At 37.5% G+C, this 25540-nt stretch overlaps 1 protein-coding gene across 2 annotated transcripts; it reads left to right on the top strand.

Annotated features, from left to right (window-relative positions):
- Nucleotides 1-1162: 1162 nt before the first annotated feature.
- Nucleotides 1163-24443, top strand: LOC121417314 (deubiquitinating protein VCPIP1-like). Of its 2 annotated transcripts, none has more exons than XM_041610972.1 (16): nucleotides 1163-1314; nucleotides 3549-4453; nucleotides 5715-5843; nucleotides 7507-7637; nucleotides 7877-7988; nucleotides 8713-8940; nucleotides 9506-9593; nucleotides 10885-11028; nucleotides 11276-11465; nucleotides 13125-13239; nucleotides 13646-13773; nucleotides 13894-14145; nucleotides 14934-15144; nucleotides 16516-16644; nucleotides 22385-22572; nucleotides 23376-24443. In XM_041610972.1, the coding sequence occupies exons 2-16, from the start codon at nucleotides 3604-3606 to the stop codon at nucleotides 24315-24317; spliced, it is 3837 nt and encodes a 1278-aa protein (XP_041466906.1). In that variant the 5' UTR covers nucleotides 1163-1314; nucleotides 3549-3603; the 3' UTR covers nucleotides 24318-24443. The 2 variants fall into 2 exon arrangements, with proteins under 2 accessions (XP_041466906.1, XP_041466903.1); XM_041610969.1 differs by having other exon boundaries at nucleotides 13643-13773.
- The last annotated feature ends 1097 nt before the right edge of the window (nucleotides 24444-25540 follow it).

The raw sequence follows: 25540 nt of genomic DNA, 5'->3' as shown, positions 1-25540 counted from the left end.
AGAGTCACACTATCCAAAAGGTGCGCACACCAAAATGACCATTCGATACGGTACAGAGTGGGGCCAAGGCCTTAAACTTTCTTCTCATTTGCATAATTTTCGAATACTGTGTGCTCACTGATGCATTAAACATCGGGATTTTCATGAAAATCAAATCAAATGAACTGTGCAAGGAGTTTTGTGACAGATATCCATAGTTACAAATTGCATTTTTTCCAATAACGTAAAAAAGAGCTAATCACATTCCACATGTTCATTCAAGCGTAAATGTTTAATTTGACACCTTTGAATCATTGAAGCATGTTAATTGGTCATGAACATAACGAAAAAGTTGAGAAAAGATCATTTTCAGTGACCAAAATGAAGAAATACTTGCCTACGATATTTGAAAATCGCATTTTTTGTTTCCAATAAATGTTCATTGAACCGTGAAACGATGAATATTGTTGAATATAGTCTTCCCAAAAATAATTGTCATCATATTCTAGCATTTTTATTGATAGAAATGTGTAAAAATCCATTTATAGCAAATTTGGACTTGAGTTTATTCAACCGTGAAATTTAGCTAAAAAAGTTGTATCGTCTTTTAGAAAGTACCTTTTACAAGCCTTCTGACTATTTTTCATGATGAGAATGTGGAATTAGTTCCAATAAAATGGAATCAAAGTCATGATATTTTGCTTGTGACTTTTGAAAAGTGACATTTTTGCCTTCTGACGGTGCTCACTGAAGCATGACGTAAGATACGTCCACAAAATTTACTCAGAGGGTAGCTTATAAAATTACCTACACGTTCATGTAAAAATATATCAAAAACTCGCATTGGTTCGGAAATTATTGATGTTTGTTTAGGGGGGGACTTACTTTTTTTGTTGTGTAATATATAGAATACTTGTTATAGGGTGCTTCTCGAGACCCCATGGTCGCGCGCTATTGCTTTTGGTGGACCCCTCATTTCTATAATGTCCTTTATTTCATACTGCTTTTCTTTAAAATGTCAATCCTTAAATTTGTATCTGATTTATATTACTTTGTATTCTGTTAAATTGGAAAATTTAATGAAAATTGAATTGAAAAGTTTATTCGTCTCTACAAGCCAGCCAGTCTTGAGTAAGTGTTGACGCCCTCTAGGTTCGGAATTCGTTGCATTCAGCTCAGAATCTTTTTTTGTAAACATTGCATTGCACAATACAATTGGCCTCGGGGAATATTTATAACGTAAGAGACTGAATGAAATGAGATAGTGTTAATTTGTACGCTCATTGTACGAATGCAAGTTTCCATAATGGACTGAAAACAAGGTCTGAAAACAAGGTAAGAATAATCTTGATAATCATATTGATTTCTGTATTCGACTTCGAGTTTTGGCCCTCAATTTTCATCGGAAACTACTCGTTCAATGAATGAACGCGCGCCCGCACTTGTGGAAGAGTAGGAAGCCTTTGCCATCATTGGCGCCTGCAATTTTTTATGCACGAAAGTTATTATGGCTATCACGATTCCGTGTCACGGCAGTTCGAATTGCGTATGAAACAAAAACGGCACATGACTACCAATGGTGCGATGTCCGTGCAACACAAAACAGAGTTAAAATCTTAAGAAAATATTTGCTCAACATTCTCTCAACATTATTACAACTTAAGACTACAAAGGACAAAATAAGAGAGGAAGCAATAAAATAAGGAGAGGAAGAGAAAGGAAATAAAACGAAAAAAAGGAAAGAGGGAAAGGATCGTGATAAGATTAAGAAGAAAAACAAAAAGAAAGATGTTGGCGAAAAATAAGAAAAAGAAAATGAGACTGGAATAAATAATTAAAAAAATGAAAGAAAGAAAAACAGGACATGCAGGACAAATGACAAAATAACAAGAGGAAGAAATAAGTAAAGGAAAAGAAATGAAATAAAACGAAGGAAGGAAAGAGAGAAAGGAATGAGAAGAAAGAAAACAAGAAAGGTGCTGGGGAAAAAGAAAAAAAAAGAAAATTAGACTTGGAATAAATAAAAAAACGAAAGAAAGAAAAAGAGGATTTCTTAGAGAAAAAGAGAAAAAAGTGTTTCAAAAGGAGCAAAAAATGAAAGTAAATAAAGTTAGACTTCACTTTTTAGAATAAATGAAGAAAGAAACAAACTGAAGGATAGTGCATTAGATTGGTAGAGTCTAATTGAACAATGGTTATTAATCACAATTTCCCATCTAGTAATTTACTGTTTGATTAAAATGCAAATTTTTGGCTTTCTTACATATTTGCTAGATTAGGGTGCAAACATACCCAAAACTGATGGCGAGAGGTTGAAAATGTTGATTTATTTGACCTTCCATGTAGAAAAGTGACAAATGAATAGCAAATTTGAATAACTTATCAAAATAGAAATTATTAATCAGTAAGATAAAGCAACACTGATTCTGTTATGAAACGACGATGGAAGCAAATTCTGAATTGCATTTTTAGAATTGGTACATAAGTACATGTATGTCGCTCAGTTTGAACCATAGCTCATCACTTGTTTAAATTTATAGCGAAGAAGAACTGCATTGACAGCTTTATTAAACATCTTCTTGCTCAGTTGGTAGAGCAGGGTTTCGGATTCTGGTGACCTTGGTTCGATTCCCTCTCTGTGCACTAGTGCCCTTTGGTAAAGCATTAATCCTCATTACCAAGTTTTCGGAGAGGACCTTAAGCTTAGGGACAGTGATTTTCCGTTTCAAAAAATGGCCTTTTCCGTTTCAGAAAATCTCAAATTCCGTTTCAGCATGTCAGAAAATGGAAATTCTGTTTCCCCATAGACTTTGTACACACGGAAAAGTGACAATTCCGTTTACACATTGAATAGCAAAATCACAGCGAGTACACTCGCACTGGCCAAAATTTGTATCTGCTACTGTACCGACAACACAATAAAATACGTTCTAATCAGATCTATGCGGGTGCATTTAATGATTTTTTGATCACATTTAGCATGCATACATCCTCACCTTTCACATAATTAGCATTATTTTGCAGTGAAATTAAATTTCATTGATAATTTTTTGGTTTTTTGGACATCGTTATCGTCAGAGAACGACTTTCGCCAATCCGCCATCTTGGATTTTAAGACCACGATATCGTGCTGTTACATCTTCAAACGTAGAGGGCAGCAACACACGACCGTGCAGTTGAGCGATATGAAGCGATATGAAGCTCAAGCAACCCGGCCAGCCGGGTACGGCCGCGGGGTACAATCGAGTGTGCTGATGTCGTGAGCAGTCACGATGTGTGAATTGTCTTGATTGTAGCGAAGTGAGATCGTGTTTTATTGGGTTTTGTGGCCATTTAATACTCTCGTTTTGTTATTTTGGAGTAATTTCTGTTGCTATTCTGTGTATTTTGAGGGAAAAGGCCTTTTCCGTGAATTCCGTCCGTTTTCTGCGATCGCGGATTATCACTGTCCCTATAAGCTGTTGGTCCTCTGGTTGCTTGCTAACAAGCATTCATACTTTCATAGCAATCAGATGAAAAATCACCACCAGTTATCCTCAAAATGATGACCACTTTGTTGTTATTTTCAGGTTTGCACAAATTCTTAAGGATCTAGGACCTGATCTCCAAGGTTAGGAACTTAGGATGAAGAAACACGAGCGTCACTGCTTTCTTTCTGGTGTCTGCCCAGATGAACACTGCCAAACCAAACTGTACTTCCCGTCCTATGATCGCACTGTAGAGTGTACCAGCTGCGGACAAGTACATGAATGCCGTTCCCTACGATCTGTAGCGGAAGTCACTGACCCAGACGTCGTTATCCACAACATGGTGCGGAACCTTCTGATGGGCAACTTAGCCCCGAAGAAGACGACTGATTCCATCAAGGTCCTGGGTCTGTCCAACTACCACTGCAAGCTTCTGAGCCCGCTGCTGACGAACTTTGGCATGGACAAAGATGGCAACGCCCAGCCGTTGGAGTGCTTGACGAAGGACAAGAGCAAGATCTTCAACTGCGCCAACCTGGGCGGCCGTGCCTTTCTGATCCAACCGGAGCACATTGACATCATGGGGTACGGGAGGGACCAGACCGGAAGCGCTCACTACCTCTGCAACACTTTAGAACAGATCAAACAGGTCAACAGAGACGAGGAAGTCCTGATACCAATACACGCCGATGGGGATGGACATTGTCTTGTCCATGGTATCTCCAGGGCTCTTGTCGGTCGGGAACTCTTCTGGCATGCCTTGAGAACGAACCTCAAGAATCACTTTGAAGAGAACTTGGACCGTTACAAGAACATGTTCAGGGATTTTGTGGACAATAGTGAATGGCCCCAGATTATAGCTGAGAGCGACCCGGACTATCTACCGGGACCCAATGAGGCCATGGGGCTCCAGAATATTCATATCTTTGGTCTTGCTAATATCCTCAGAAGACCTATTGTCCTTCTTGACTCGCTCAGTGGACTAGAAAGCTTTGGTGATTATTCAGGTAATTGGTTTCTCCTCTTCTTTTTCTTCTCTTACAATTGATTCGTTCTTGCCTTGTTGATTATTCTTAGAACTTTTAATAGTACAGTACCATATTGAAAATTAAACTGGTCTTGCAATTTGATTTTTTTTGTAAACATTAATAATGATAATAATAATATAGGGTATTTATATTGCGCACATATCCACCTTGTTAAGTGCTCAAGGCGCTCCTATATTACCCGGCTAAGCTAGGTGTTCATAGCGCACACAGCTTTTTAAGTATTTTTATGTATTATGTATTTGAGCTACGGAAGGCAATCTAAACTATACTTCCAACACCTTATTTGAAACCACACCAGCACTAATACCAGACTTGATATCACTGAGCATTTGGTGTTTGCTTTTATTCTGGTGTACATGTAGGAGTGTTTATCCCTGTCTTAGATACACTTGCTGAATAGAGTGGAAGGATAATGTAAGGTGTTTGTTTTTCTAACAGTGTATGAGTGTTCTCCTTATACTGTGTAAAAGGATAGTGACCTTGGTGTAAGGTGTGTTATTATCCGGTGCAGGAGTGTATCTTTCTGTCCTAAAAGTCAAGTCCACCTCAGAAAAATGTTGATTTAAATCAATAGAGAAAAATCAGACCAGCAAAATGCTGAAAATTTCATCAAAATCGGATGTAAAATAAGAAAGTTATGACATTTTAAAGTTTCGCTTATTTTCAACAAAATAGTTATATGAACGAGCCAGTTACATACAAATGAGAGAGTCGATGACGTCACTCACTCACAATTTCTTTTGTTTTTTATTGTTTGAATTATACAATATTTCAATTTTTACGAATTTGATGATTAGGACCTCATTGCCTGAAGCACAAAATGTTAAAATAATGGAATTCCATGTGTTCAGGGAGGAATGAAACTTCATTTCACATGATAATGACGAAAAAATAAAAATATTTCATATTTTATATAATAAAATACAAAAGAAATAGTGAGTGAGTGATGTCATCAACTCTCTCATTTGGATGTAACTGGCTCGTTCATATAACTATTTTGTTGAAAATAAGCGAAACTTTAAAATGCCATAACTTTCTTATTTTACATCAGAATTTGATGAAATTTTCAGTGTTATGCTTGTTTATTTTTTTCTTTTTATTCAAATCAAGTTTTTGTTGGGGTGGACTTGTCCTTTAAATTCACCTGGTGAATACAGTGTAAAGGATGATACATGTACATGTAAACTCAATTTATGGTGTTTGCTTTTATCCGGTGTAGGTGTGTTTCTCCCTGTGTTAAGTACACCCGCTGAATGCAGTGGAAAGGACGGTAAACTCAACAAACCTCTTTGTGTCGCTTGGAGCAGCTCTGGAAGAAACCACTTCATTGCCCTTGTAGGGGTCAAAGGTAAGTATAGGACCCTGAACAGGACAGTTCAAAGAGTGACATTCAGAAAAAAGTTTTAGCATTCAAACAAAGATAGCACCCATATTTGAATAGTTTTTTTCAAAGAATTGATACCTGACGGCAGTTGCTGAAACCCATTTTTCAAAATAATAGCATTTGTTATTTTGATCCACTGAATTAATGAGATATGAATATTTATATTAAAACATGGTTACAGAGTGACATAAGAAGTAACCACACACAGGCAACATAAATAAACTTACATTTTAGAATTTTTGTTTGATATGATGTAAAATGATGATTTTCAGATTATCCCAAAGAAAATTGTTACAAAACAAGCAATAGTTTTCTGTTAAATTGAAATCAAATAAAAAACAATATTTTATGTCCCATGTATAAAAATTCTTGTATGGTTTGGATTCTCCCATAAGGAGATGCATAAGAAAAAAAATTGTTGCTACTGGCTAATTATGTTCCCCTTTTGTATTTATGAAATTCCATATGAGTTTTGATTGAAAAATTTGATCCAGATTTAAAATAGAGCCAATATAAATTTTTAGAAAATGTCTACTTTTGCTTGGAATTGCCCAAAAATAAAGCTTAGCGATTGATCCTAGAGATCATTTCTATGACTTATCATACTCAACAGTCAATGTAAGAGGCAGTTCTCACTACGTTCCTAAAAATAGTTTAGTGGAAACTAGTTTAACGCATAGTGAGAACGGTCAAAGCGGTCTTAGAAGCGATCTTCAAAACCAGTTTGGAAAACCACCTCGTGATGTACATGTAGTTTTCAAGATCACTTTGCCTTGTTGAAATCGGTTTTAGCATAAGTGAGGACACAACCGTTCTTCGGGAAACGATCTTTGCACATTTTGAGCGCGCTACTCTACACGACAGGTGTAGAATGCCTACATTGTATGCTGCGGTTTCGAATTTCGCGCGAAACATGTCACCCCACTGAGAGTGTTTCCATAGGAACAAGAGCGCTTTACATGAAGTGATTTACAAAACTACTTTCGTGTGATCAATTGGGAACGCTAGCAAAGCGATCTTCCAAACTGGTTTCCAGAAACAGCTTCCAGTAAACTCGTTTTAGAAAGCGTAATGAGAACGGCCTCTAAGTCAAGCATACAAATCAACCACCTGATCAATCGCTAAGTGTTATATTTGGTCCAGTAATGCCAACCTCTGAAACCCTAGCAATGAAATAAAAAGAGAAAAATCAGAAAAAGTGTAACTGAAAAATTCATCAAAATCAGTCGTAAGAAAAGAAGTTGTGACATTTTGAATTTAAAGCTTGATTTCACAAAACATTTTGATACACATTCTTCTCTGTCTGCAAATGAGGGAATTGATGATGTTACCCACTCACTACTTCTTAATTGCAAGTTTGTATCTTTTTCCCTCTGATGTGAAATAAATGATTGATTCCTCCTTGAACTGGGGAAAAGCCATTAATGTGACATGTTGATATATCAGGCAAGGTTGTTTGAGCATGTTCCGAGTCTCTCGTTGCTTCACTTCACCAACTTCGAATGCCATTGCTAAAAATCAAGCTATTACGACGCACTTAGATTATAAGCTGCAGTTCACAAGTCAATGCGATACTCCAACTCCCTCATTCCTACATACTTGACCTTTCCCCTTTGATTCTCATCAGGTCGTCCGTTGCCACGGTTACCAAGGTGGATGCTCTCAAAAGCCTGGGGGACGTCGCAAGAAGAGGTCAACAGATACATTGAGTTTGATGGCGACAACATGTGCACCGTAGGGGGAGACAGGGCACTAACTGTAAGTGTTTAGTCATAACAACCAATTTGAAATCTCTTTGAGCGTTTTACAATACATTTGTTGCTGTTCTAATTAATATGGCTCTATCCCTTATTCGTTTACCTCTATAACACGGTTATTGCAGGTCGTAAATATACAAATAGGGGAGAAAGAAATAAAGGATAGGATTTTTTTTCACAATTAAGGTTGGCAACACGTTGTTATGTTTTGATTTGATTTGATTTTTTTTTCATTTGTAGGAGAATTATGTACAGCGTCTAGTTACCGCAATGGAAGATGAGTTCAAAAAGAAACATGGTGTTCATCCATCATTAGTGTCTGATGTCTACAACTTTATCTCCAAGAGAACAGGTATGAATAAATCCTCATGTGTACAAGCTTTGAATTTGGTTTTATCAGAAACTGCTTTGTAGCATATCAGGGATCACGCTTCCCCCCCCCAACTAGCCTGTCTGGCTTGTCCGCCAGAAGTTATTTTGTTGAATTTTTCATAAATTCACAATATTACATGCAACACTGTAGTAACAGTTTGACCAGTTACACGGACTAGCAAATTCAATTTTTAGCTTGCCAGCTGTGATTTTTACTGGCCATTGGCTAGCGGGCTAGTGTTCTTTCAAATTCTGAACATACTTTTGCAGATAGTTGTCGAATTGCTCAAAGATGAGGCAGGATATTGAAAGTTACTGACCAAGTGTGTAGTTGGAGCTTCTCCCCACCCTGGGTCCCGTAACACAAAGGTTAGTAATTAATCGTTAGCTTGATTTTTACGATTGATTGTACATTGTAGTCAATGTAATCAGTTGTAGAAAAAAGTTCTACGATCATTGCTAAGCTTTGTGTTACGGGCCCCCAGATCTCAACGGGGAAGGTGGAGAACTCTACCACAGATGGCTATGAAGCAGATCGTCATGCCTCATCTGATCTGCAGTGTCTCAGGTACAGTATCCTCAAGGCTACAATGGATCACCCTCTGGTCTGAAGGGAGGAGGAGATCTCTTCCTGATGGCTAAACAAACCAATGTTTCTGGGACCATTGTTGAGTTAATTTGCTCTTGATATTCTTGATGTGCAGGTATTGGTGGTATTCACCAGAATGTGATCATAGAACATACCAGAGCTTCGGTACAGGATCATCAGTTGTACAGATGCCTCATCTGTTCTGCAGTGTCCCAGGTACCCTATCCTCAAGGCTACAATGGCTCACCTTCTGGTCTCAAGGAAGGTGGAGAACTCTACGTATTGGCTAAACAAACCCATGGCACTCTACAAGAAGGACGGGTCTATGACTTCCCAACACAAGGTAATAATTATTTCGATCCTTATGGGTGGTTAGTATTTTTTTTGTTAAAAGGCCCATTGCTTAAAAAAGTTGCTATTTAAGTAAGTTTGTTGGCTCAATAGCCTATCAGCATCAAGGATTTGGAATTCTTTGCATAGTATCATGAATAATTATAAATCTTCCCAAAGTCCACTGTTTTGTGTTTTCACAAATTATGCAAATCTCTTATTCTTTGGTGTTCTAGAAGTCATATTCTGTGTACTTCAGTATAATTGACAACACGTACATGTATATGTTAAAGCAATAATTATGGAAGTAGTATATTCTAAGAAAAACGTGTAAGTTTCCATTGTTGAAGGCATTCTCAACATGGCAAGCAAGTTTGATCGGCAGATTTTCCACTGATGCAAGGTTTTGTTTATTGGAGTTTGCTTTCATTTTCACAATTTTTCATGATTCTTCCCAGATTCTGAGAAATTTTTAAGTCTCGAGTATTGCAGAAAATCAGGGATTTTACCTGTTACATGATCGACAAAATGTCAAATAGCAAATTGATGTTTTTTTTTCTTTTCTTGTTTGTCAACAGACATCCAGTGTACCTATGATGCATCCTCAGATGAACTCATTCCGGACCATACCTTCAATCAGGATGCCACGTGCCCATGGTGTAAAGGGTTAGTGTTAAATGAATGTCAAATCAAGGTTCAATGGTCACAAGTTCAAAGGAATTGAAAGGTCGCAAACTGATTGTGTTTCAAGGCCAAATTGATAAAAAAGGTTATTGAGTTTCAAGTTATCATCATCATCCATGAAAGTACGGTCTACCAGGTTGGTGTATCATAGTAATTGTAGAATTGTGCAGGAGTATGTACAGTGCTGTGGAAAATCTATGCTATGTGCGGTTAAAAAGAATCGGCGCAGTCTAAGCGCAGTTAAATTTTCTGCACCTCTGCCTTGAAGCAGGCTACTGAAGTGCAATTAACTTTAATGGCAGGGAGAATATTCCACAGTCTAATGGCATCAAGAATAAAAGTTTTCTGATAAGTAACACTGCGAGCGTGTGGGACGTGTAACCTCATCTGATGACCATGAAGCTAAGTGGAAGTAGCAGCCTGGTGGAAGTACTGTACCGTTGGTACATCAACAATTGCATTTACCAAGCAATAACCCATCCCAACCTTGAACTGGGCTCTTCTCTCTTTAATGGTGGGCCACTGTAGCTGTCGTAGCATATGGGGTTAATTGGGTTTAAAGGTTATTGGGTCACAGAGATCATTGAGACTCAAAAGTCATTGAGTTTCAAGGGCCATATGGTCTCAGATGTCATTGTGTCTCAAAAGTTGTTGAGATGCAATGGTTTCAAAAGATTTTTTGTTCTTTTTGTTAATTGCTACATATTGTGTTATATATGTTCTTCATAAAAACAGAAATTACAAGGTTAATTCTATTGGTATTGGAGTGCCCTAGGGCTGTGTTCTGTCTTCTATATTATTTTCATATTACACTTAAAATTGTATATTGCAGCAAAACCATTTTTCAGGATTTTGTTTGATTTCAGGCCCTCATAACTTCCAATAACAGACCTTTTCAGGATTAATATTGCACATAATATATATAGGGACTTGACGTGGTCTGGTCCGTGCAAGAAATGGATTAGTTATTGATCACACGATTGATTTCTATGATTGATTGCATTGATTTTTTTGTATGATTCAGCTTAAGATCAGCCCCATGATCAGTGAAATGATCTGAAATAACACATAACACCTATGGTGTTCCTCAGGGATCAGTATTAGGTCCCTTATTATTTTGTTATTCATAAAAACCATTAGAGTCCTGCCTTCTTTTCATGCCCAGTCAGTGAGTAAAACACATGCAAGGCAATGGCTTCAGCCTCTAAGATGGCAGGACGATGACGTCAATGGACAAGGTCTATAATGATATTGTTTCTATTGTACTTTCTAGTAAGCAGCTTCGCCGGGTGAAAACCGATGGCAGTATTGTCTACATGAACGGTGATAGGACCAGTGCTGCGTCGAGTTCTACGACTTGTACCTGCGGCCATAAACATTTCTGGGATGGTGTGGAGTATGATAACCCTCCTAAAATGTAAGATCGCTTTTTCTTTTGGCCTTATATTTGGCTCTTTAAATGTTTATATAATTTTTTAAATTGGTGTAAAATGCATTTTGAAATGTGTTTTGAAAAGAAATATCCTGTCAACCCTGTCCGTAGTCATCATATTACACTTGGGGCATCTTGGTCTAGTGTTTAAGACTCTCGTCTGTTAATCTGAGGAACATGGATTTGATTTCCATAATTTCATGTATTCGTTTTGTTTTCTTATCTTTTCTAGATTCAAAGTTCCTCTTGTTTGGAAGGGAAAGACGATCGAAGAGGAGGTCGTTTGGTTCCAGAACGAGCCCGATCCGTCATTGAACAGCAATGCGTTCAAACTTGCAGAGTCTCTGGTCAACAAACATTATCCGGGAGAATTTGGTAATGAACAACTCGTCCAGAAGGTGGTTGAATCCATACTACACAATGTAAGAAAAATCAACTTGTATGTACTTCTTGGTGACACGACATTTGCTCCAGCAACAATTGCTCGGGGCTTTATTTCTTCTAAGATATAGGGTTAGGGTTGCAATAGAGTTTATGTTAGGTTTAGGGTAGGGTACAAGTGTTAAATCCAGGGATGAAGTTGGTCAATTCATTTTTGTGTGGAATTTACAGCGGAGCACTTGTCGCCGGAGCAATTGTCGCCAGAGCAAATGTCATGGAACCGTACATCACACCACAGAAATGGTTCCATGACATTAGCTCTGGCAACAAACGCTCTGATGGAAAATCTGCACGTTAAGCCAAACATAAACTCTAACCTTTAGAACTAAATGAACCCTTATTCTTATATTTACATTATTCTGAACCAAACAGTCTATTACAGTCTTCACTATACCCCTCTGCCCTCTGAAATATTAAGACCTGAAACCTGTTGCATAAAACTTTTTACCTGAGAAAACTCTGGTAAAAACTAAGGTTAGTCTGATTTCCGCCATTGACTTTAGCATAGGGCAAAAACTCTGGTAAAAACAACCTTTTCAACGTTTCAACTATTCAACAACGTTTTCTCAGGTAAAAAGTTTTATGCAACGGGCCCCAGGGGGGTGTTTCATCAATATTTTTGTCCGACAAGTTGTCAGATCTGACAACTTTCCTGGATTCTGATTGGTTGAGAAGCACTATTACTATAGTAACTGTTGGATAAAACAGGACTTGTCGGATAAAACGTCCGACAAGTCCTTTCATGAAACGCTCCCCTGAGCATATGTCACAGGAGCAAATGTCACGTGACCCACAGTAATATGTCACTAAACGTTTCCATGGGGAATTTAGTAAAGAACAATTCCTACAGAAGCTCGTAAAATCAATACTACACAACGTAAGAAAATTCAACTTGAATTGTACTTCACACATCAGAAATTTGTTATTGAAACATAAATGCCAGTTGTGTTAACGATCTGAAAGTGAGTCGGAACAGAATTGTTCATGGTGACTGAATTTTTTTTCCTCATTGAAGCCGGTACCGAATGATATGTTTGATTATATGATAAATGCACAAATGAAATCATTCTCAAGTTTCACAAAAGCACTGTATGACCAGTGTTAGAGCTGATTGCACCAAAAGTCCCAAAACCAAAACTTAAAAAAACTATAACTCTGGTAATGTTAGGTTGATTTTCACTAATATGTTTCTTTATTTTTCTGCTTTTATTACTTCCCATTTTAGTTCTGACGTTTCTAAGCGCACAGCATCTGTCTCAAATTTATTTTTGACAAGAATCTATAAAAATACCTTCGTTGCTTGACCAGATATTCTATACTTGGATCATATAATCATGCCTTATCTTTTTTTTTTGCTGAGAAATGAGCATAATAAGCATTATCTCCATAAAATGCCAGGTATTTTTCCACGCATTATTATTACACTGTCCCACATATGCCTTTTTGTGTTAGTGATCATCGGAATATCAGTTTTCAGCTAAGATTTCATGATTTCATAAAGATAAACTGATTTAATGTTTCATATCTAGATCTTTGATAATATGCTGGTAATTAAGCTTGATTTTAAACGCTTTCTCATGAAATAATTGTTTGCTGCAAATACTTTCGTTTACCTTCGACTCAAAATTGATTCCCCACAGACTGCAAGCAGGGAGGCAGCCTACCAACCACCCTCCCTGTCAGACATGCCTGGCCCGAGTACATCATCAACGGCAAAACCAGAGGAAGCTTCAAGGAGCTCTGGTGAAAAGTCAGGTAACAATACTTCGCTGTAGAGTAGGAAGGTTTTAAAGGAAACCGAAACCCAAGAAGAGAAGGAATCTTATTAGAAAGAGTAAAATGAGAGGAACAATTTGAAACAAGTTTCATCAAAATTGGTTTTGAAATAAGCAAGTTATGGAAGTTTATAAAGTCTTTGTTTTGCTTTCTGTGTGGATCCTCAAATTGGCAAACATCCTTCAGAATGGCAGATATCGTTGTCAACTCTCCATTTGTGTTGTAAACAATTTTTTCAGATTTTCCCCGTTATCTTTCAAATTGCATCTTGCCTCCTCCTGAGCATAACATGTGTCATGGAAAATATCATTTACACGATGGTGATGATTATGATGATGATAATCCTTGATTTGAGGCTCTTATGTAACATTCTTCCCAACAGAAGGTGTGGAGAGTTTACCAAACGAAGGGAGAGACTCGCCAAGGAAGCAATTGGGAATGAAAAAGAAGGAAGGATCTGCTGCAAGCTCTTCATCCATGAATTCACCGTCTAAGATTATCCTCTCCGGTGGGGTAAGTTCAATCCATCTTTTCTTGTCATATTTTACTTTCATTAATAGTGATGATAATATATTTTTTCACCAGAGTAGCCACTTCATTATCATTATTTATTTTATTATTTGTTTTTTGCAGTCCAAATCCCTACATAAGGAGGAACTGACGATGAGTGAAACGGAGAAAGCACTCAGAAAGAAGATAGCAAAGAACGCTCCCCAAAATCAACAACAGAAATCCTTACAACAGACAGCGGATCGATCCAACCAGTCGTCATCCTCATCAGGAGTCGGGGAGATGAAGTTTGTTGCCATGGAGACCGTGTCATCAAGGACAATAGAACCTCCGAGTGATATACGGATCAAGCTTAGTTCCTCTGAAGGGAAGCATGTGAGTCATAGACCCTATTTACACATGGGCTGGTTTCATTGAGTCGGCCTCATGCCGGCATCAAGCCGTCTCCAAAAAACCATGAAAGTGTTTACACATAGCAGAAAGGGGGAAGGCGGCTTGACAACCCCCCCCTCCTCACCGTTTACATATACAGCCCACGGCAAGGCTGGTCGGTTGAGAGACTTTCATGAGTTTGATGTTGGGGCGCTCTTTCATGTAAATAATGATTTTTTGCGCGGTCTTTGACTTTGTGAATGAGCTCAAGTTCAGCGATTTTCATTACGGGATTTGGCTACTATTATAGTATTAATCTCTGGTTTTTTCATTAGTCTGTACTCCTGTTTTGGACACAAATCTTTGTAGCTATGAAGTTTGCTGGTAAGATTAATTATTACCAAGGTCATTGGATCCTGGCTAGCACAGATGCAATATTTGCACTCTCTCCACTCCCTGGGAAGCATTCTTACAAGTTTCCAAATCTCTATCCCTTTCAGACCGCATTGGTTTTGGATGCATCCACTAACTTTTCTCAGAGCTTTATTGAATGTGAATGTCAATATTCTACTACTTTCTTCTCATTTTCAGACTACACTGGTCTATGCTGCATCAACTACTTATTCTCATCTCAAGGCTTTTAGTGAATCAAAGTTTCAATATTTGGTTTAATTCTTATACCTCCTTTAAAACTACATTGCTTTTGCATGTGTCAACTACTAATTCTTAACTCCTGACCCTTCTTGAATTCAAATGTCAATATTCAACTACTTTCATATTCTCCCTTTCAGACTACACTAGTCTTGGCTGGATCAACTACTTATTCTCAGCTCCAGACTCTCATAGAATCCAAGTTTCACATTGCTCCAGCCAAGCAGAGGATCAAATATGGCTTTCCCCCGAAAGAGCTTAGGGCGCCCCCTAGTGGTGAGGAAGGTAGTTCGCTGCCATTGAGGAATGGGGATAAAGTAACCGTTGAAGTCATACAGGATATTACGAGAGGTATTGTTAAGCTTTTCATGCATTTAAGTTTATTTCTTTCATTTTTGTCTCACCTGCATAGCAGAGTGAGACTATAGGCGCCGCTTTTCCGAGGGCGGCGGCGTCGTCAACATCAAATCTTAACCTAAGGTTAAGTTTTTGAAATGTCATCATAACTTAGAAAATATATAAGGACCTAGTTCATTAAACTTGGACATAAGGTTAATCAAGTATCACCAAACATCCTGCATGAGTTTCACGTCACATGACCAAGGTCAAAGGTCATTTAGGGTCAATGAACTTTGGCCGATTTGGGGGTATCTGTTGAATTACAATCAAAACTTTAAATGTTTTTGGATCTGATTCATGAAACTTGGACATAATAGTAATCAAGTATCACTGAACATCCTGTGCAAGTTTCAGGTCACATGATCAAGGTCAAAGGTCATTTAGGGTCAATGAACTTTGGCCGAATTGGGGGTATTTGTTGAATTACCATCATAACTTTGAAAGTATGTTGGTCTAGTTCATAAAACTTGGACATAAGAGTAATCAAGTATCACTGAACATCCTGTGCGCATTTTAGGTTACATGACCAAGGTCAAAGGTCAATGAACTTTGGCCATAATGGGGGTATCTGTTGAATTACCATCATAACTTTGCAAGTTTATTGATCTGACTTTTGAAACTTGGACATAAGAGTAATCAAGTATCACCAAACATCCTGCATGAGTTTCACGTCACATGACCAAGGTCAAAGGTCATTTAGGGTCAATGAACTTTGGCCGATTTGGGGGTATCTGTTGAATTACAATCAAAACTTTAAATGTTTTTGGATCTGATTCAGGAAACTTGGACATAATAGTAATCAAGTATCACTGAACATCCTGTGCAAGTTTCAGGTCACGTGATCAAGGTCATTTAGGGTCAATGAACTTTGGCCGAATTGGGGGTATTTGTTGAATTACCATCCTATCTCTAAGTGTATTGGTCTAGTTCATAAAACATGGAAATAAGAGTAACCAAGTATCACTGAACATCTTGTGCGCGTTAAAGTAGTTTTCAAAGTCAGCACTGCTGCTATGTTGAATCCCGTGATGCAGGTGAGATGGCCAGAGGCATTCCACATGTTTATTTTTTATTTCCTTTGAACTAGGGTTGGCAAAAGTATGACGTTTGGTTAAAAATGTATGTTAAACCTTATTTAATTCCAGATTTTCAAAATAATTTGAGAGTTTAAGAAAAAAAGGGGGGGGCAGGGGTTTTGAAAAAAATGTATAACATTATGAGCTTGTGACTATTTTGTATTGGCATTGACATTGTTATGAAATATCACAGAAAATGCCGAATGAAAATTGACATTAATCATTATATGACATTCTTGTCGTTTAGCTGATCCCCATTACATGGCATCTGGAATAGCAGCTACCAAGCAGAAGAGGTTCAGTGAACAAGGATTAAATCAAGGTGCTCTTCTGAAGGAATTTCAGAAAGACATCAACAAGATGAGAGATAGTGATGGTAAGAATCAGCTTATCAATTCTAGGGCCCGGATTCTGAAGTCAGGTTTAACTTAGACCACGATCTAACTCTGTACTAAAATTATGGGGAGCTGAAAATTCAAAAATTAAGTTTATATTGTATATTTCTTATGTTTACTACTTCGTTTCCTTTTGCTTCATAATGAAGAAGTCTACATGTACTTAATACTTCAGCAATGATTCTCAGACAATTATGAACAATTTGGGTGTCCTATGAGTTAATTAAAGGAAACCAAAACCCTAGAAGAGAAGTAATCTTATTTGCCAATTTAAGGATCCACATAGTAAGTACAACAAGACTTTTTAATCGTCCATAACTTGCTTACTTCATAACCGATTTTGATGAAACTTTTTTAAAATTGTTCTTCTCATTTTACTCTTTCCAATAAGATTGCTTCTCTTCTTGGGTTTTGGTTTCCTTTAATTAGATGTGTACTGTAATGGCTTTGTGCCGCAATTTGCTCTCCATAGTTAAAACGCAACTTTAAACCAAGGTTTAATTTAAACCCGACTTCAGAATACGGGCATAAGAATTCAGTGAAAATGAGTTAAGTTAGTGAAATGAATGCAATTTCAGATATGTGTTTGAGTGAGTGAAGGAGTTCATATTAAAATAGGAGTCAATATGACTAAAAAGAATTCAATTGAAAATATGAAAATATTGAAAATTATGAATTGAGTTGAGTTGAGTGGAATAAAACAACTCTTGAAAATATAAATTCAGATGAATGAAAAGTATCAAATTAGTAATATGAGTTTAATGTTGAATGAAGTGCATTGAATTCAGTTGAAAGTATAACTCGAGTAAAGTAAAAGGTATTAAACTGAAAAAATGAGTTGAGTTAAATGACAGGAATTCATTTAAAAATGAATTCATTTGAGTGAAAAGAATGCAAAATTGAAAATATGAGTCATGTTTATAAGTTGAGTTCAGTGGAAAGAATTCAATTGAAAGTACATGTATAACTTGAGTAAAATAAAAGGTATTTAATTGAAAAAAAATGAATTGAATTGAATGACAGGAATTCATTAAAAAAGAATTGAGTTGAGAGAAAGGAATCCAATTGAAAATATCAACAAGATAAAGGATAGTTATGGTAAGGATTAGTTTATCCATTAAAAATATGAGTTGAATGATAAGTACTCGGTTAAAAATATCAGGGACATTGATAAGAAGAACTCATTTTAAAATATGAGTTCAGTTGCATAAAAAGGAATGCAATTAAAAATATAAGTGAAGTTGAATGAAAAGAATTCAATTGAAGATATGAGTTGAGTTGCGTGAAAGAAATGCAGTTGAAAATAAAATGAGTTGAGTTGAAGGAAAGAAATGCAGTTGAAGATATGAGTTGACAGAGATGCCAAGTTCAAAAAAATGTTATGCGTGAGATTTTCATGACTCGACGTCTCTGTGCGCGCGCGGCCAGTACTTACACTCGTACGTTGCAAAAAGACGCGCGCGCATGAGATATGGGCTTCAAAACCATGCGATGCACGCACGCGATTCATTGTATCACGTACTAGCTGTGCGCTGACTGCACTCTCGATTCGTCTCGAGATCTTGCGTGCCGGGCTAGATGCGAAGGCGGTCGGCCAGTCGTATAATCTGGCGAATAAACCTACTTTTTCTCTTTTTTTCTGTCGGGTCCCGATGCGTGAGAAAAATGGGTGCCATGCGTGAGATCGTGAGACGGACCCTGAATGCGTGAGTCTCACGCACAATGCGTGAGACTTGGTAGCTCTGAGTTGAGTTGCATGACAGGAAAATAATTCAGTTTAATTGAAGGAATTCAATTGAAAATGTTCATTGAGTTCAGTAAAAAGAATTCCAATGAAATTTTGACTCGTGTTGAAATAGGATTCGAGTCGAATGAAATTAATTTAATTGATAGTTTGAAACTTGTTTGATAAAAGGAATGCAATGTATAATATGAATTAAGTTGAATGGAAGAAATCTAGTTGAAAAAATCTAGTTGAAAATATGTAACTTGAAGCCTTTGCCTGCTGTATGTTGAGTTGAATATAAGGGTTGCAATTGAAAATATGATTCCAGTCTTACGATTAGAGTTAAATGAAAGGAGTTTAATTCTACATATGAGTCTTATTGAATAAAAGGATTACACTTGAAAACAGGAGTGGAATTTGATTTAAAGGAGAGTGAAAAGAAAAAGAGTGGATGAGTGTGAAAGATACAGTATGAGATCAGGCCATGAAGCTTTGTATGTACATGGACATTGTACGTGATGTACAACTTCCATTGCTACACTTTCTTTTCAAATGATTTTCATATCAGGAAGCATTCCACAGATCAATGTACGAGGAGGGAAAGAACAGACTTTAGTCACTGAATGATATTGAACCATGTCAAAGCTATGAAACTATACACTACTGTATACTGTACACTGCAATGTCTTGTTTAAGGGGGAATGAAACCTTTGGAACAAGATAGCTTGTGTGAAAACAGAAAAATCAAAGAAACAGATCAACAAAAGTTTGAGAAAAATCGGACAAATAATGAGAAAGTTATGAGCATTTGAATATTGCGATCACCATTGCTATGGAGATAGCAAATTGGCAATGAGACAAAGATGTGTGATGTCACTGATGAACAACTCTCCCCATTACTTAAATATATATTTCACTTGAATTGCCTCTTTTATCACATCTATCCATAGATCATGTGTTCTTTCTACATGAGGGCATGTAATACATATTTTTTAAGAATACATAATGGATAAAGAGTTTGTATCGTAAGAAAAAGCAAAAAGAGACATTTTGAGAGTATTTTATAGTCCACCAAAGGGAAAGTTGTTCATCAGTGACATCACACATCCTTGTCGCATTGCCAATGGGAGGATCTCCATAGCATTAGTGATTGCAATATTCAAATGCTCATAACTTTCTCATTATTTGTCCGATTTTTCTCAAACTTTCTTTATTCTTATTCTTTGATTTTTCTCTTTCTACACAAGCCTATTTGTTCCAAAGGTTTCATTCCCCTTTAACGGGAGTGTAAGTGAAAAGTTCAATGAAAGCAATTTACAATTCAAAATGTGCACTGAGTTGCTGTCTTCTTTTTGATTAAGTGCAGAAGAAAATAATAATAATAGTTGAATGAAATAAATTCAATTTGAAATATGAATTTAGTTGAAAGAAAGGAATGCAATTTTTTTTACATTTGGTTGGTAAAAAGAATCTATGGAAATAGCAAGTTCTGCTAGTGAGATGTAGACCCCTTTGTTAGACAATTTGCAATATATACACACATGAAGTATTTAGCATGAAAGAATACAACTAGAAATATCTTATACAACATGAATAATTATATCTTTTTAGTGTATCCCCCTCATTTCCATTTATGCTCTATGTTTTTTTTTTACGAAGTAAGAATGCCCTTCTGTAAAATTGTACTTGATTTGTATTGTGTTATATTACTTTGTATTATGTTTTGAATGGAAATGAAATAAAAGAATTGAATTGAATTGAATTATCTTACGGTTTGTGCTTTCGAATAAAACTGAATACATGTAAATAAATTAAGCACATTGTGTGGAATACAAACTATAAACGAAGTAAATGAAATAAATATATTTTATATCAATATCCTTATACATGCATGAAGCTTTTTTTAAGCTTTGTGCGAAAAGACTGGACACATTTTAGCTGTTTTACGTTCTCTGAAAGATTATTCCAGATTTGCGATTCCATGAAAGAAATTGAGGTTTTACCATGTTCTTTTTCCATTCTAGGCAAAAGTGAGTTTTTTTTACTCTTTTTGCCTTGAATGAATGGAGTTTAATCAGGGACTCAGTTTTATAACTATGAGGGGAGCAATAAATAGCTCTCCTAGATCTTTTAAGGAGAGCGGTAGAGGAGCACTGCAAAAAGCTCTTCTTCAACATACAAGGGGAGCTTTTTGTCCAATTAACAAAACAGATGCAGGAAATGTATGTACTATAAAGTTACAATCAACAACCAAAGGAAGTATTTGTAATTGTTTTACAATGTTTTGTAATTAGATTGTGTGTTATCAAAACCTGTTTGAGTTAGGTTTTGACTTTGGCTTAAAGTTAAGTCACTAACAATTTTTTTTTCAGGGGCTCCATTTAATTTTTTTTGGCAAATTTCGGGGTCTACTTTTTGCATTTCGGGGGCTCTTTTTAAATGCTACTTTTTTGCATTTTGAGGAATACCTGTTCACTTATTAATGAATTATTACTTTTTGTTCAATATTGTATGATTTTTTAAAGTTATTTTTCATGCTTAGAATCTTGGATGTGGGTGTGTGTGGGTGAGTGCGTGTGTGACTGTGAGTTGGACTTGGATATACCTGTTCACTTATTAATGAATTATTACTTTTTGTTCAATATTGTATGATTTTTAAAGTTATTTTTTATGCTTAGAATCTTGGATGTGGGTGTGTGTGGGTGGATGTGGGTGAGTGCGTGTGTGTGACTGTGAGTTGGACTTGGATATACCTGTTCACTTATTAATGAATTATTACTTTTTGTTCAATATTGTATGATTTTTAAAGTTATTTTTCATGCTTAGAATCTTGGATGTGGGTGTGTGTGGGTGAGTGCGTGTGTGTGTGACTGTGAGTTGGACTTGGATATAAATGAATTCAATATCTAATTTCTACTCCATCTATTCCAGTACAATACCCTGTACTCAGCCATGTACATGTAATAAAGGCCCACATCCCCTAACTTTTCCTGAAGTTCTTTGAAAACGCAGATCTCCATGAAAATTTCATTTCTCTATTGGGGAGTCTAAATTCGGTGAGAATGTATTAAAAAAGAACTTAAATATACATGACAATGAAGAAATCATCAAACTTTATTGGCAGTTTTGAATAATATTCATGAAATGTAAACTCTGAAACAGAAAATCACCATCATTGAGGCCTTTACTGAGTGAATTGTCCCCCAGAGCTCTGGCAGAGACACAGCTCTAACTGGCTAGCTAGTAAAAGCGCCAATGCGTGAGCCTGCCGCCAGCCTTGTAAAAAAGATGGAGCTTTGTTTGATGATTTATTGTCTGATATAATACCTCATCCCCTAGAAAAAGAAAATAAATGATTTTTTTAGTTATAATTAATAAATAAGGTAATTCATTTTGGAAATTAATAAGCCGTTTTGAAAAGCAAAGCCAAATGACAACTCACCAATGCTAGGTTACAAGTCTCAGGATTTATTTCCTGTGTAATTCGAATTATTTAATCACAGAATCGTGATATCTGTAGGGGAAACATGTGCATTCGAAAATGCACATGGTGGTAGTCATAATGGACCCCTATACATGCAACTGTTTCCCGACCGTTGCATTGATTTTTTTTCCGTACTTGGTACCATGTGTATGGAAATACGTATTACAGAAAAAATAACGCAACGTCGGAATTTGAAACTGCGCTACTCGCTGTTTTTGAGGATTATTCATGACTTTGAGTGTTGGATTTTGGATGATTTTTAAATGGAAATCGGAGCTCGAGCATATCGAGTTGTTATTCACTCGGCAATAAGCATGATTTTGGGTGATTTCGAGGGCGACTTTAGGCATTTCCGCGCAGGTCAACAATCGCAAGGCGCGCTATTAATCGCGCTACCAAAAATGGATTAAGGCGCGCATGTAGCGCGCGATCGCTCTCGCGCGCCTTAAAATCGAATGACTGTTTAATGAACGAAATACAATAATCTCTGCATGGTTTGTCACCCCTACAGAAAGCAATCTAGAGGTCCAACTGACTTCCCATACTCTGATGGCTGCACTGAATGGATTGGACCTGTGGAACTATTCAAAGAGGAAGCCTGAACTATTCTCGAGAGGGGGGTTATTTTACAACATTGTTGAGAGGGACCTTGGTCTTGAAGATGGCAAACACTGCATGCTTCCCTCTATACCCAAGAAGGTATGATCTTTATTGTTTTGTATTAAAGATGAATGCCGCTCGTGGTAACAGTCTCAAAATTAGTTTAAACAGAATCCAATTAAATGACCACCCAAGTGTATAAATGAAAATATGCGTCAAACGACTCTGGAAGAAATTATGTATTTGCTGAGAAATGAGCACGGAATTCCATCCAATATCAAGTATTTTTCCAAGCAATGTTAGTACACTGTCCCACCTATCCCTTTTTCTGTAAGTGATCATCAGAATTATCGGTTTTCAGGTGAGATTTCATGATTTCAGAAAGACAATTTTATTTCAATGTACCAAAACTAGATCTATGATTATATGGGGGCATTCAACCTTGATTTTAAAGACTTGCCTATGAAATTATTTTTAGCTGCAACTACTGTAGCTCATTTTACCTTGAAAGTTTGTTCAAACCTGTGTATTTTGACACCATAAGATATACATGTAGTGAATGCTACAAATGGATTAGTCAAAAGCTTTTTGTGGGCGTGTCGTGGTCTAGTGGTTCTGACTCTCTGCTTGCTAACAGGATCTGGGTTCGAATCCTGGCCATGTCGTGATTTCCTTCAGCAAGAAATTTATCCACACTGTGCTGCACTCAACCCAGGTGAGGTGAATGGGTTCCCAGCAGGATTAATTTGTTGAAATGCACTGAGCGCCGATAATGGTAGCTCGAGCTAAAGCAGGGGTAATAGTAGTAAGTGCTTTTATCCTCGGGCAAAAAGCGCTATATAAATCCAGCTATCATTATATTATTTTTTTACATGTATTTCTTTTTCTCTTGTGTTTGGCAGAGATTCCGTTTCTCCCAGCCCAACGATCGTCTCGAGCTCTGTCTTGAACCCCTGGGTCACTTCCCAGTTTCATCCGAGGTGGACGACCTTGAGAAGTTCAAGGACGTGGCCTTGGGTCAGAGGTCGTTGGAGATGAGCGAGAGCGAGGTCGAACTTGAGGCTTCCTCTAGTGGGTACGTCGCATTTGCTGGGAGGGGTCACTCGTTGAGCGTTGATGGAGGGGCTACAGCCGCTGATGGAGCTACAGCATCAAAGAAATATCCCAAGTTTGGGGGGGACTGTGGAGGCGATGGAAAACAGGGTTTAGAAGTGGCCATGGACCAAGTGCAATATGAGGAGAGTCACATTCCAAGTCAATCGGGACACCCCTATGGTGGAATGGATGAGTCCGTCCTGAAGCAGGAGCAGTGTGTTGAAATGGAGCATTCCAAAGACGGTGCAGGCATTCAGAGGGGAGAAGGTGAGGGGATGACGGAAGGAGGGAAAGGAGAAAGGGAAATCCCTATGGATGTTGAGGATGAGGCGGTTGAAACGAGTAAGCCTACACCAATGGAGGTGGACTCTTCTAATCAATCCATGCCAGAACCTTTCAACCAATCACAGACAGCTTCTATGGTGGCGGAGCTGCGCAGGTCTACGACGGAACCTGTGATTGGTGCAATATCGCAAGAGGCGGCAATAAACAGGACAGCCTCTGAACCCAGTTCGCAGCTCCCTCTCAACAGTCCCAATATCACCGCTGAGCTACCTGCCAGTAGCTCCTCTCAGGGAGCAGCAAATACAAAGCCATCTCAAGGAGACATCAATCCATCGGACTCTGTGATTGGCTCTGAGGGGAAAGACAATAGAGAGACAGCCAATGAGGATTGTTCTTATGTTTCCAGGAGACTAGGTCCTGGCTACACAGTGCTTGTAAAGAGAGAAGATGAAGACAAATCATAATGTTGAGAGAAAATGATACATACTTTTATTCAAGGCCTGTATTTGGGTGCATCGTGGTCTAGTGGTTCTGACTCGCCTTTCAAACAGAGGGTCAGGGGTTTGAATCCTAGCCATGGCATGTTTTCCGTCAGCAGGAAATTTATCCACACTGCTGCACTCGACCCAGGTGAGGTGAAAATGGTACCTGGCAGGATTGATTCCTTGCATGCACTGAGCGCTGGTGATAGAAGCTCGAGCTAAAGCCAGGGTAATAATAGCAAGTACTTAGTATCCTCAGGCAAAAAGCGCTATATGAATACAGCTGTTATTATTATTGTTATTATTATTATATTATTATGATTCTGAACTCTGGTTTGATTTCAAATCTTAAGTTGTAGTTTAACTATGGAAAGCCAAATGCATAAAAAATCAGTAGCAGTACAAATCTCGTCAGCACCTTTGGTGCTCAATTTAGTCGCGACTGTCTAGGAATAATAAATAAGACACTTTTCTTCATCATTAAAGGATGATGGTCGAACACAGAATACATGAGAAACAAACATTGTAAATGAAATTTTGACACTTCTGGCTTACCCTAATTTGAACACAGAGTTCGATAAAGGTTTAAATTAGACTGTACCTCAGAAAATGGGCCTATAGGTTCCGCTGCATGTATTGTGAGTCGAGCAAACAAATATCGATTCCGTAGAAGATACATGCTTCGACTGTGTTAATTTCACTGGCGGATACAGCTAGATTTGATACAGTGGTTTGGGGGGGGGGGGCCTTTCATTGCGCACAAATAATATGGTTCTTAAAGGCCCTGTGACTGGGCTCACATCGCTTGCATCCATCCGGTTATTGCGACTAGTCTTTGTTTTCAGTCGGTAGGCGTTTGATACAAACATCATTACAGGCACATGACCTTGTAGACAGGGTACAGGAGGGTCCACTTCTATACATCATATACATGTAGCTAATGGAAATACCCATAATTGGAACAAATGTTGATTATCGATAGTAGAATACTGCGAATAATGATACTAATAACTGAATAATTTCCAAATGAATTTAATGCATTTTGGCTAGATATTTTTGTTACCTTGTCATGGTTGGTACATGCTGTTGATGGGTTAATATTTTCCAAGCTTCACACTCTAATAAGCTGGGGAGCGTTTCATCAATATTTTCATCAGACAAGTTGTCAGATCTGACATCTTTCCTTGATTCTGATTGGCTGAGAG

Source organism: Lytechinus variegatus, chromosome 6 (genome assembly GCF_018143015.1).
Source record: "Lytechinus variegatus isolate NC3 chromosome 6, Lvar_3.0, whole genome shotgun sequence".
Lineage (NCBI taxonomy): Eukaryota > Metazoa > Echinodermata > Echinoidea > Temnopleuroida > Toxopneustidae > Lytechinus > Lytechinus variegatus.
The sequence above is the reverse complement of the archived record's forward strand: the minus strand, read 5'-3'. Positions and strand labels throughout refer to the sequence as shown.